Source organism: Doryrhamphus excisus, chromosome 19 (assembly GCF_030265055.1).
Source record: "Doryrhamphus excisus isolate RoL2022-K1 chromosome 19, RoL_Dexc_1.0, whole genome shotgun sequence".
In the NCBI taxonomy this organism is placed as follows: domain Eukaryota; kingdom Metazoa; phylum Chordata; class Actinopteri; order Syngnathiformes; family Syngnathidae; genus Doryrhamphus; species Doryrhamphus excisus.
Window position 1 is genome coordinate 2,958,938 of NC_080484.1, and position 13,709 is coordinate 2,972,646.

A 13,709-nucleotide genomic window follows, 5' to 3' on the forward strand; every position below is an offset into this window, starting at 1 on the left:
CGTCAGGTTAAGTGACAGGACAAAATTAAAATTAAAATTAAAATTAAAATTAAAATTAAAATTAAAATTAAAATTAAAATTAAAATTAAAATTAAAATTAAAATTAAAATTAAAATTAAAATTAAAATTAAAATTAAAATTAAAATTAAAATTAAAATTAAAATTAAAATTAAAATTAAAATTAAAATTGTATTATTTTAATTAATTAATTTGCATACATGAATTAAAATTAAAATTAAAATTAAAATTAAAATTAAAATTAAAATTAAAATTAAAATTAAAATTAAAATTAAAATTAAAATTAAAATTAAAATTAAAATTAAAATTAAAATTAAAATTAAAATTAAAATTGTATTATTTTAATTAATTAATTTGCACACATGAATTAAAATTAAAATTAAAATTGTATTATTTTAATTAATTAATTTGCACACATGAATTAAAATTAAAATTGTATTATTTAATTAATTAATTTGCACACATGAATTAAAATTAAAATTAATTTTATATATTAATTAAAATTGCATGTGTTACAGCAAAATTAAATTAATGTGTTAAATTAAAATTAATTAAAATTGCATGTGTCCAAGTTAATTAATTTTCACAACTAGACTGTTGTGTTGCCGCTTCAATTTTTTAATTTTGTCATTTTTTCTTCAATATTTCAGCTTTATGCTACAATTAAATTTAACACTTAAATTAAATACATTAAACAGTGTTTGCTGGTTGCATTGAAATGTGACTGACACTCTGAAAAACCTGCTTGTGGAGCAAAAGCACTTGTCTGTGTAGCATTATAGAGTGTGCATACAGGGAGCGGGGTTGCTAATAGCCGTTTCCCACCACAACTAGTGGCCACATTAGATACCTAGATACATTAGTTACCGATGCTGTAGTAGCTAGTTACCATTGAAAGACGTCTTGTAGTAACTGCTTTTCTTTCGAAACTTCAATCTCTCCAGTCTCGTAGTACTGTTACTGATACAGTTTCATATTTCTATGATAAAAGCACATTGCTAGATGAAATAGATGAAGCATTAGCATGCCACTTCTTACCCTCTGGTGTTGGTGCAGCTCCACTCTGAGATTCAGCCAGACCATCTACGTCCACCGAGAGTCCAGGGTCACCTGCCAAACATAGTCACGGAGTGGACAGTAATTAATAATTATTTATGATCATGAATTATTAACATTATTATTCCTACTAATCTATATAATAGGTAGTAAGTTGGAATCTAAAGACATTTTGAATTGGATGGATTGTAAAGAGTAGAGCAGTATATATACAGTATATATACTGTACACGCAGTCTGTGTACACAAACTGGTGGCCAGCCAATCACAGGGCACATATAGACAAACAACCATTCACACTCACATTCATACCTATGGACAATTTGGAGTCGCTAATTAACCTAGCATGTTTTTGGAATGTGGGAGGAAACCGGAGTACCCGGAGAAAACCCACGCATGCACGGGGAGAACATGCAAACTCCACACAGAGATGGCTGGGGGTGGAATCCACCGTGCAGCCATTTGTAATACAAAATTGGTAAATAATTAAGTAAGAAATTAAAAAAAATATTTTATATATTAATTAAAATTGCATGTATTAAAGCAAAATTAAATTAATGTGTTAAAATAAATAAATTAAAATTGAATGTGTGCAAATTAATCAATTAAATTAATGCAATTTTAATTTTAATTTTAATTTTAATTTTAATTTTAATTTTAATTTTAATTTTAATTTTAATTTTAATTTTAATTTTAATTTTAATTTTAATTTCAATTTTAATTTTAATTTTAATTTTAATTTTAATTAAATTGCATGTGTGCAAATTAATAAATTAAATTAATACAATTTTAATTTTAATTGCACACATGCAATTAAATTAAAATTAAAAAAGAGATTCCTGAGGGTGGAATTGAACTCGGGTCTCCTTGCTGTGTGGCCTGTGCTGTAACAACCAATCCACCGTGCAGCCATTTGTAATAAAAAATTAAAATTGAAATTGAAAGTAAAATTTTAATTTTAATTTTAATTTTAATTTTAATTTTAATTTTAATTTTAATTTTAATTTTAATTTTAATTTTAATTTTAATTTTAATTTTAATTTTAATTTTAATACAAATGGCTACACGGTGGACTGGTTGTTAGAGCGCAGGACCACACAGCGAGGAGACCCGAGTTCAATTCCACCCTCGGTCATCTCCGTGTGGAGTATGCATATTCTCCCTGTGCATGCGTGGGTTTTCACATTCCACATTCCAAAATCACCTCGTGAGGATAACCGCTAGAAAATGAATGAATGAATGAATATTATTATAAAAACAGTATGTTTTTAATCATTTGTGTTTCTGTGCAGCCCTACCCAAGAGTCATTTGTCCTGCAAGAAGATGACTTTTTCCACACTGAATGGAAAAACGTCAAATGTCAAATATTCAGTCAAAATGATGAAGTTTATTTTGTCATTTTTAGGGAATATGGCTAAGATGACAAGATGCTATGACATTGTTTACGTCACTAAAGTCTGCCAGTGCTGCGTTCTTGCTTTGATATGCACAACCGGCACGTATCTGTCATGATGGTAGCGTATGAGGTATGCCAAATGGATTCCCTGAATGCTGAGCGTAATCATCTCTGGCTCGCCCACAGACCTAATCAGGTCCAGGTCCATGTGCGTGGATGCAACGTATGCTCGGGTTATTAAGTCGACTTTGGTTCCTTACTTCCCGATGATACACATCATGTGCTGGACAGATGTTGCTGCTTGAGGAAGTTGGTGCAAAACAACGTCTCCAGATGCCAACTCAATGGCAAGTCTTCCATCCAAATATACGCAACAACGTCTTCTTACTTCTTGTTCCACACTTCTCGCCATATCAACTAAACGCCGTATAAGCAGAAGTAAAGCTCTTGAAGCAGTCAACTGCTGTGTTGTACATCTGTTGTACATCTACTGCTGAGGTCATTAACAACACGACCAACACAAACAAAGAAACACATTTGTTCCCGAAACAACCAGAAATAATAATGGATGCTTTTTACACTCGACAGAAGTTTTTACGTCGCCATAACTGCGATGTGGATTCACATTGTACGACCATTGCAGTGAAACTGAAGGCCTACTATACATATAGACAAACAACCATTCACACTCACATTCATACCTATTGGACAATTTGGAGTCGCTAATTAACCTAGCATGTTTTTGGAATGTGGGAGGAAACCGGAGTACCCGGAGAAAACCCACGCATGCACGGGGAGAACATGCAATTAAAATTAAAATTAAAATTAAAATTAAAATTAAAATTAAAATTAAAATTAAAATTAAAATTAAAATTAAAATTAAAATTAAAATTAAAATTAAAATTAAAATTAAAATTAAAATTAAAATTAAAATTAATTAAAATTAAAATTAAAATTAAAATTAAAATTAAAATTAAAATTAAAATTAAAATTAATTAATTTGCACACATGCAATTAAATTAAAATTGAAAAAGAGACGCCTGAGGGTGGAATTGAACTCGGGTCTCCTCGCTGTGTGGCCTGCGCTCTAACAACCAGTCCACCGTGTAGCCATTTGTAATAAAAAATTTAAATTGAAAGTGAAAGTACAGGTATTTAAATTTAAATTTTAATAGCTGTGTGGTCTGCGCTTCGTTTGTAATAAAAAAATTAAAATTAAAATTAAAATTAATTTGCACACATGCAATTTTAAATAATTTTAATTTAACACATTTTAAACACATTTTAGATTTTAAAAGTTTTTTTTGTTCAAAATCCATGTTCAATGTCATTTCATGAACCAAACAAAACAAAAACAAATACAACAAATATCAACAAATATCGCCATTTTAATTTTAATTTTAATTTTAATTGCTGTGTGGCCTGTGCTTCGTTTGTAATAAAAAATTAAAATTAAAATTAAAATTAAAATTAAAATTAAAATTAAAATTAAAATTAAAATTAAAATTAAAATTAAAATTAAAATTAAAATTAAAATTAAAATTAAAATTAAAATTAAAATTAAAATTAAAATTAAAATTAATTTGCACACATGCAATTTTAATTAATTTTAATTTAACACATTTTAAAAATTTTGATTTTAAAAGTTTTTTTTGTTCAAAATCCATGCTCAATGTCATTTCATGAACCAAACAAAACAAAAACAAATACAACAAATATCAACTAGTGAGAAAATAAATATTTGTTCTGATTTAAAATCTTCAAAAAAATCCTTAAGAATAAATAAATAAAATTTATTAATTTAAAAATTAAAAATATATAAATACAATTAATCAATTAATAAAATAAAAAATAAAAAATAAAAAATAAAAAATAAAAAATAAAAAATAAAAAATAAAAAATAAAAAATAAAAAATAAATAAAAAAAAAAAAATAAAAAAATAAAAAAATAAAAAAAAATAAAAAAAACAAAAAATTAAAAATTAAAAATTAAAAATTAAAAATTAAAAATTAAAAATTAAAAATTAAAAATTAAAAATTAAAAATTAAAAATTAAAAATTAAAAATTTAAAATTTAAAATTTAAAATTTAAAATTTAAAATACAATTAATCAATTTAAAAATTAAGATTAATTTTAAAAAATCCAACATACAAATGTAAAAATGGACTCATGTAGAGCAGCTACACACAATAACCCACACAGTAAACTTTCTAGATCTTACAGAATCTGCACCTATTCCAGCTTTCCTGTATTTTTTTGTGGTCTGTTTTAATCTATTCCACCCTACTCTGCTGTGATTGGTGCTTCCTATCTACAAACAAACCCCCATTTCTAATATAGTGGGTATAGGAGTTGATAATAAATGAATAAAGTCTTTGGAGAGCCAAATTGAAAAGTGTTTACGAGCTACTAGCAGCTCATGATCTCCTGGTTGGAGACCCCTGACTTAAGTTTTTTTCGTTCAAAATCCATACTCAATGTCATTTCATGAACCAAACAAAACAAAAACAAATACAACAAATATAAACTAGTGAGAAAATAAATATTTGTTCTGATTTAAACTCTTTAAAAAAAATACAAAAATAATTAAGAATAAATAAATAAAATTAATTAATTTAAAAATTAATTAATTTAAAAATTAAAAATGTATTAATTTAAAAATTAAAAATTTATTAATTTAAAAATTAAAACTAAAATGGAGACCCCTAACTTAAGTTTACAATACAATACAAAAACATGAACAGAACATCATTCATTATTAGTGTTAATTATAATATGATAATGAGTTTTTTTTGTTTTTAAGGGCATAGATCTCCATCACTTGTAGGAGTAATGGTTCCTCCTGTGCCGCCATTGCCGTCATTGGTCTCCGTGTGGATAACGTAAACACGATGTAACCTGTCTAAATAAACCCGATCCTGGTCAAGCTCCCACTTCCAGTTGAGACCACACATTGTGTCCTTCTTTTTTCTACCAAGTGGCTTTTTATTCGGGGGCTCCTCAGTTTCACTCTTAAGTGCCGAGCTAAAAAGGCTGCTTTTTGGGTGCAGCGTTCAACATTCTCAATGAACAATGGTTCTTTGTGTACTCCATAAGTACATTTGTACTACAGTATTACAGTATTTCAACAACAACGAGTTTCTTTAGTTTGACTTTGTGGATTTATTAGGAGTTTATTAGTACATTTAATTGATCAATGTTTTGATGATCAATTATCAATGTAATTAGTTACCGGATGTTGTTCACTTGATAGACATGGCATGATGCCGTTCAATTAATTCAAATTAAAAATTAATTTAAAAAAAAATCCATCATACAAATGGAGAGACTAATTGAAAAGTGTTTACGAGCTACTAGCAGCTCATGATCTCCTGGTTGGAGACCCGACTTAATTTTTTTTGTTTCAAAATCCATGCTCAATGTCATTTCATGAACCAAACAAAACAAAAATAAATACAACAAGTATAAACTAGTGAGTTAATTAAAAATTAAAAATTAAAAATTAAAAATTAAAAATTAAAAATTAAAAATTAAAAATTAAAAATTAAAAATTAAAAATTAAAAATTAAAAATTAAAAATTAAAAATTAAAAATTAAAAATTAAAAATTAATTTAAATAAAAGAAAATCCATCATACAAATGTAAAATTGGACTCATGTAGAGCAGCTACACACAATAACGCACACAGTAAACTTTCTAGATCCTACAGAATCTGCACCTATTCCAGCGTTGCTGTATTTTTTTGTGGTCTGTTTTAATCTATTCCACCCTACTCTGCTGTGATTGGTGCTTCCTATCTACGAACGAACCCCCCTTTCTAATAGAGTGGGTATAGGAGTTGATAATAAATGAATAAAGTCTTTGGAGAGTCGAATTGAAAAGTGTTTACGAGCTACTAGCAGCTCATGATCTCCTGGTTGGAGACCCCTGACTTAAGTTTTTTTTGTTCAAAATCCATGCTCAATGTCATTTCATGAACCAAACAAAACAAAAACAAATACAACAAATATCAACTAGTGCGAAAATAAATATTTGTTCTGATTTAAACTCTTTAAAAAGAATAAATAAATGAAATTAATTAATTTAAAAATTAAAAATTAATCATTAGGAATAAATAGATAAAATTTATCAATTAATTAATTTAAAAATTAAAAGTAAAATTAAAAATGCTGAATGTCATTTCATGAACCAAACAAAACAAAACAAATACAACAAATATAAACTAGTGAGAAAATAAATATTTGTTCTGATTTAAACTCTTTAAAAAAATAATTTAGAATAAATTAAAAATTAAAAATTAAAAATTAAAAATTAAAAATTAAAAATTAAAAATTAAAAATTAAAAATTAAAAATTAAAAATTAAAAATTAAAAATTAAAAATTAAAAAAAATCCATCATAGTAATGTAAAAATGGACCCATGTAGAGCAGCTACACACAATAACGCACACAGTAAACTGGAAACTATTCTTGATTATAGCGCCGCATGTAGACAAAAGATTGGAATATTCCTTTCCATGTATACCATTGTTTTGGGAAAGGTCATTCGGAAAGATTCCATTCGGAAAGAAAAAATCTCCTCATGTAAACGTGGCTTTCGTAGTCCAAAAGGTACCTCCCAATGGCGTGCATTGTTAGCTAGCTCATGCTAACTCGTTTTCTCTTGTGAAAAAGGTCAAATAAATGTGTTCATCATAAGGATTGTGGATGAAGGATTCCTATCATGCTCATTTTGTGGACTCCTATAGAGCAGCTACACATAATAACCCACACACAATGCTTTCTAGGTCTTCCAGAATCTGCACCGATTCCAGCTGTATTTCCTTAGATTTCTAAACATCTGATTTAATTCGGGCACGCCCACTGCTCTGTGATTGTTCCCACTCAGCTTGTAACCGGGCATGCCATATAAGGAAGTTGGCTCACTGTGACATCACATCACAAATAATTCAAATAATAAAGATGTAATTCTACAAGAACAGTGTTGTAAAATTATGGGGGAAAAACATAATTTAAGCAACATAAAATATTAATCAGAATTTTTTTGAAGGCTCCACCCTAGTGAGGAGATGACTAGATGAATGGACGGTATAATGAGAAACAAACACAAAAGTCAAACTATTGTAAGAATAAATAATTTTACAGAAGTTAAAAGAACTGTAAAATTAAAAAGAACAGAAATAAAAACAATTTACAACAAGAATTTCAAAATTTATAAAGGCAAAACATTGGAGAAAAATTGTAATACAATGAGAAAATATTCCCAATGTTACGAAAATAAAATCATGATATTATGAGGGAACATAATGTCATTTTAGCGGCATAGAGGTTAAATATTTAAGATGAATATATAATATAAATATAGGTTATTTTAAAGTATTTTTATTCTGAGCAACATGGAAAATTACATTGGAAAATATGTTATAACACTATGGGAATATAAAAATATCATGGGAATAAAGTAATATGACAAGGAAATGTACAAAGATTAAGACATTAATATTATTATTTATTATTATTATTATTATTATTATTATTATTATTATTATTATTATTATTATTATTATTATTATTATTATTATTATTATTATTATTATTATTATTATTATTATTATTATTATTATTATTATTATTATTGCCCTGTGATTGGCTGGCGACCAGTCCAGGGTGTACCCCGCCTCTCGCCCAAAGACAGCTGGGATAGGCTCCAGCACCCCCGCGTTAGAAAATGAATGAATGAATTAATTATTATTATTATTATTATTGTTATTATTATTATTATTATTATTATTATTATTATTATTATTATTATTATTATTATTATTATTATTATTATTATTATTATTATTATTATTATTATTATTATTATTATTATTATTATTATTATTATTATTATTATTATTATTAATATATTATTATATTTTATATATTTTTTTCACACTGTATGTATATTTTTGTATAATTTGTATAATTTCCACTATGAATGAATATTATTATTATATTATTTTTTCGTACTGTATGTATATTTTGTATAATTTCCACTATGTCACTTCCTTTCCACCTCCAATCAGCTCCCCAAGCACCAAAACACATTTACAGCAACACACACAGGCATTAGCCTTATTTATGTCTTATATCTCTTTTATTTTCTCTTATTATCATTATTGTATCCCATTTATAATGAAATAATATAATATAAATGGAACCAATTAAAACCATTAAGAATAGATTACTGGATTTATACTTATAAACGTCTCGCTTTGGGTGAATTAAAATGACAAAAAATCGGCAAATTAGCCAAAGTGCATAAATCCACTGTTGACACTTGGAGGTTACAAAATGAGAGCCGGCAGAAGAAGAAGAAGAAGAAGTTGAGGAACACTCCCATCGTAAAGTCAATTGCAGGTTAATTAGCGGGGAAGCTATTAAGTTGTAATGTTTGGTCTGGCCTGATGGAACTCGCAGGGAAAAACGAGGACAAATGAATGTCTGCCAAGACCGCTTCCATCGGGATTGGAAAATGCTCCAAGTACTTCACGTGTACTACTACTTGTACTTGTATACTTTCCAATCACACCTCCTGCGTCAAACATTTATGACCCCTGCCGTAAAACCAAAGGTCGCGTATCTGATGACCCCGAGGTGAAAAGAATCCAAGCTAGCCGGAGGCAACATTCCGACGACGCACACACGGAAAACTATGACTTAGGTGAGTCATAGTTGAGGAATAACAAAAGAAAACATATTAGGATTTCATTAACGCTTAACATTCCTGACTTTTTATCATCAGGACCCAAACCATCAAGGAGATCTTTTAAACATTAGCACATTGTCGGAATAGCAGGATACTCTTGCATGATCCCATCTGGAGAAAATTAGTTCAACTCGGAACACCATGGACACACCAATGCTGATTTTTTTTCGTACCACATATTTTCAGAAACACATCCGTACACATGAAAACGGACTAAAAATTCCTGATGTCCTGACTGTGGGGCCTACAGGCTAACCACTCAACCAATGTGCGGCCATTTGTGATTTCAACCCATCAAAACCTAGTCCTGATTGCGAGGAACACGACACAAGACGTACGACATGACAAAGTATTTGACATGTGGTCGTGTAATTCCGTGGTATTCCTTGAAGCCGGTAACCGGTAACCGGCACATGTTTACGTTGATATTAGCATGATCGCATGATCGACATTTTTCACTTCTCGTCTATGCTTGTGAAATTTTTTTTAAAAATCTGATATTTCATGAATAAAAGTCGGTTAGCTTTTGTGTGCACTGCGCTCCATTTGTAATTAAAAAAATTAAAATTAAAATTAAAATTAAAATTAAAATTAAAATTAAAATTAAAATTAAAATTAAAATTAAAATTAAAATTAATTTAAATTTAAATTTAAAATTAAAATTAAAATTAAAATTAAAATTAAAATTAAAATTAAAATTAAAATTAAAATTAAAATTAAAATTAAAATTAAAATTAATTAATTTTAATTTTAATTTTTTTAATTACAAATGGAGCGCAGTGCACACAAAAGCTAACCGACTTTTATTCATGAAATATCAGATTTTAAACATTTTTTTCACAAGCATAGACGAGAAGTGAAAAATGTCAATGCGATCCTGCTAATACCAACGTAAACATGTTAATTAACATTAATTAACATTAATTAATTAATTTTAAAAATTAATTTTAATTTTAAAAATTAATTTTAATTTTAATTTTAATTTTAATTTTAATTTTAATTTTAATTTTAATTTTAATTTTAATTTTAATTTTAATTTTAATTTTAATTTTAATTTTAATTTTAATTTTAATTTTAATTTTAATTTTAATTTTAATTTTAATTGTGATGTTGATGTGGTATTCCCTGAAGCCGGTAACCGCCAAATGTTTACGTTGATATTAGCATGATCGCATTGACATTTTTCACTTCTCGTCTATGCTTGTGAAAATTTTTTTTAAAATCTGATATTTCATGAATAAAAGTCGGTTAGCTTTTGTGTGCCGTGCGCTCCATTTGTAATTAAAAAAATTAAAATTAAAATTAAAATTAAAATTAAAATTAAAATTAAAATTAAAATTAAAATTAAAATTAAAATTAAAATTAAAATTAAAATTAAAATTAAAATTAAAATTAAAATTAAAATTAAAATTAAAATTAAAATTAAAATTAAAATTAAAATTAATTAATTTTAATTGTAAGAACCATACAGTTAATTTACCATTATTTGAGTATTCCGTTATTTCCGTAATAGTTGCTTAATTTGAAAACGTAGGGGCCATATGCGGCCCACGGCTGTTTTTTTATGCGCCCACATTGCTAAAAGTAGAAAACAGAATTGAACAACAAAATAAAAGTATTTATTTCGAGTACAAAGTTGGAATCTAACAAGGAAAGAATTTCCTAATGTTACGAGGATTTTCTTTAAATTGTCATTTTTGAAAAATTACCATAAGTTGAAAAAATGTTTGACCATTATTTAAAAGGAAAGTTGAAATAGTTAAAAAAAAAACAGCAACAAAGTAAGTAAAATGTAATCAAACAAAAATAACATTATAATATTAGGTTCAATTATTATTTCAGTAGCATAAAGCTGAAATATTGAAAAAAAATGACAATTTAAGAAAATAAAAAAATTGAAAAATTGAAGCGGCAGCACGGCGGTCTAGTGGTTAGCGGTTAGAAAATCCACACATGCACGGGCAGAACATGCAAACTCTACACAGAGATGGCCGAGGGTGGAATTGAACTTGGGTGTCCTAGCTGTGAGGCATGCGTGCTAGCCACTTGCCCAACGTGCGGCGTGATTTGGTTCATGTGTGAAAAGGATGTGGTGGCCAGCCAATCACAGGGCACATATAGACAAACAACCATTCACACTCACATTCATACCTATGGACAATTTGGAGTCGCTAATTAACCTAGCATGTTTTTGGAATGTGGGAGGAAACCGGAGTACCCGGAGAAAACCCACGCATGTACGGGGAGAACATGCAAACTCCACACAGAGATGGCCGAGGGTGGAATTGAACTTGGGTGTCCTGGCTGTGAGGCATGCGTGCTAACCACTCAACCAACGTGCAGCCCGGCAACAACAATTTGAACTTGTGACTGTGTGTGTGTGTGTGATTTAGATCATGTGTGAAGAGGTCTGACTAACGGGATGTGGTGGCCAGCCAATCACAGAGCACATATAGACAAACAACCATTCACACTCACATTCATACCTATGGACAATTTGGAGTGGCTAATTAACCTAGCATGCAAACATGCAAACTCCACACAGAGATGGCCGGGGGTGGGATTGAACCCTGGTCTCCTAGCTGTGAGGTCTGCGCGCTAACCACTCATACATATTGTTGCTGCATGTTGAATCTCCAAAATTGAGCTTGAAGGCAAAACCTTAAGCTCTCGTCTCCGGTGGAATAATCCTCTTGTTTTGATGGTGACGCACAAGGCCTCTCTGTAATTACAAGAAAACGTCTTTCCTGTTGGTACCACAGACTGACCTTGAAACACCCTTCGGTTTCACAGATATACCCGTGTGGAGGAGCGATCGCATTCATTAGTCATTAGAGGCTCTCTATTGATTTCTATTATAAACATTTGGGCAATATAACTATTGGCATGGGCTGCACGGTGGACAAGTGGTTAGCATACAGACCTCACAGCTAGGAGACCCGAGTTCAATCCCACCCTCGGCCATCTCTGTGTGGAGTTTGCATGTTCTAATTAATTTTAAATTAATGTTTATTTAATCAATTTAATTAAATTAATTAAAGAAAAAAAATCATTAATTATAATTAATTAAATAAAAAATAATTAAAATTAAAATTAATTTAATTAATTTAATTTAATAATTAAATTAAGTATAAAAATCAACAAACCTTAATTAACTATAATTAACTATAATTTTTTTTATTGGTAACAAACTGCAATACAGTAGGTGCATTTAGTGTCTTCCAAACATGGCACTGAATCTGTCAGTTTCTGCCATACTTATCTTATGGTAAGGAAGGCCATGAGCAAAAGAGTTGTGTATTTTTGACTTGGTGATGTCGACATACTTGCTGACTGTCACGTCTTTTGTACTCAACTCTGTGTTTGTCGTGTTCCCACCTTTGACCACCACCGCTTTTTTAAATTAAAAAATTTCATAAAACGGAAATATTGAAGAAAAATGACAATTTAAAAATTTAACAATTTAAATTTTTTTTTTTTTAATTTTAAAATTTGTTTATTTTTAAATTTTTAAATTTTTAAATTTTTAAATTTTTAAATTTTTAAATTTTTAAATTTTTAAATTTTTAAATTTAAAAATTTAAAAATTTAAAAATTTAAAAATTTAAAAATTTAAAAATTTAAAAATTTAAAAATTTAAAAATTTAAAAATTTAAAAATTTAAAATTTTTAAAATTTTAAAATTTTTAAATTTAAAAATTTTTAAATTTTAAAATTTAAATTTTTAATTTTTTTTTAATTGTCATTTTTTCTTCAATATTTCAGCTTTATGCTACTGTAATAATAATTGAACCTAATATTATAATGTTATTCTTGTTTGAGTACATTTTACTTACTTTGTTGCTGTTTTTTTTTTCAACTTTTTCGACTTTCCTTTTAAATAATGGTCAAACATTTTTTCGACTTATGGTAATTTTTCAAAAATGACAATTAAAAAAATCCTCATAACATTAGGAAGTTCTTTCCTTGTTAGATTCGAACTTAGCGCTCTAAATAAATACTTTTATTTTGTTGTTCAATTCTGTTTTCTACTTTTAGCAATGTGGGCGCATAAAAAAACAGCCGTGGGCCGCATATGGCCCCTATGTTTTTAAATTAAGCAACTATTACGAAAATAACATAATACTAAAATAATGGTAAATTAACTGTATAATCAATTAATCATTGGTTTGATATGTATTATGTACTGTATTATAGCATATTTATAAACTATTACCAGTTTAGGGTGAATGAGATGTGTTTTCTTGCGGGGAAATTTTTTTTTCTATTTTTTTCTATTTTTGTATGATAGGATTGGAAAAAAATGATAATATTGTTTTGACAAAAAATCTGCAATTTCACGAGAGTGCGGCGAGGCACTGAACACAAACGTTGCATGAAAAGGTTGTCAAGTTATCACGCTATATTTAATAAAGAAGACCGTGAAGAAAATGTAGCACGAAGGCACGTTAAAAAGTTCCTCTTTGACATCAACTGTGAGCAGAT

At 28.0% G+C, this 13,709-nt stretch overlaps 1 protein-coding gene across 1 annotated transcript in view; it reads right to left on the reverse strand.

Annotated features, from left to right (window-relative positions):
- Nucleotides 1-13,709, reverse strand: part of ror2 (receptor tyrosine kinase-like orphan receptor 2) — a 54,125-nt gene that overhangs the window by 14,070 nt on the left and 26,346 nt on the right. Inside the window, exon 2 of the mRNA XM_058057776.1 lies at nucleotides 1,057-1,128. Coding sequence (XP_057913759.1) covers nucleotides 1,057-1,128 — 72 coding nt within the window. The remainder of the gene's footprint in view (nucleotides 1-1,056; nucleotides 1,129-13,709) is intronic.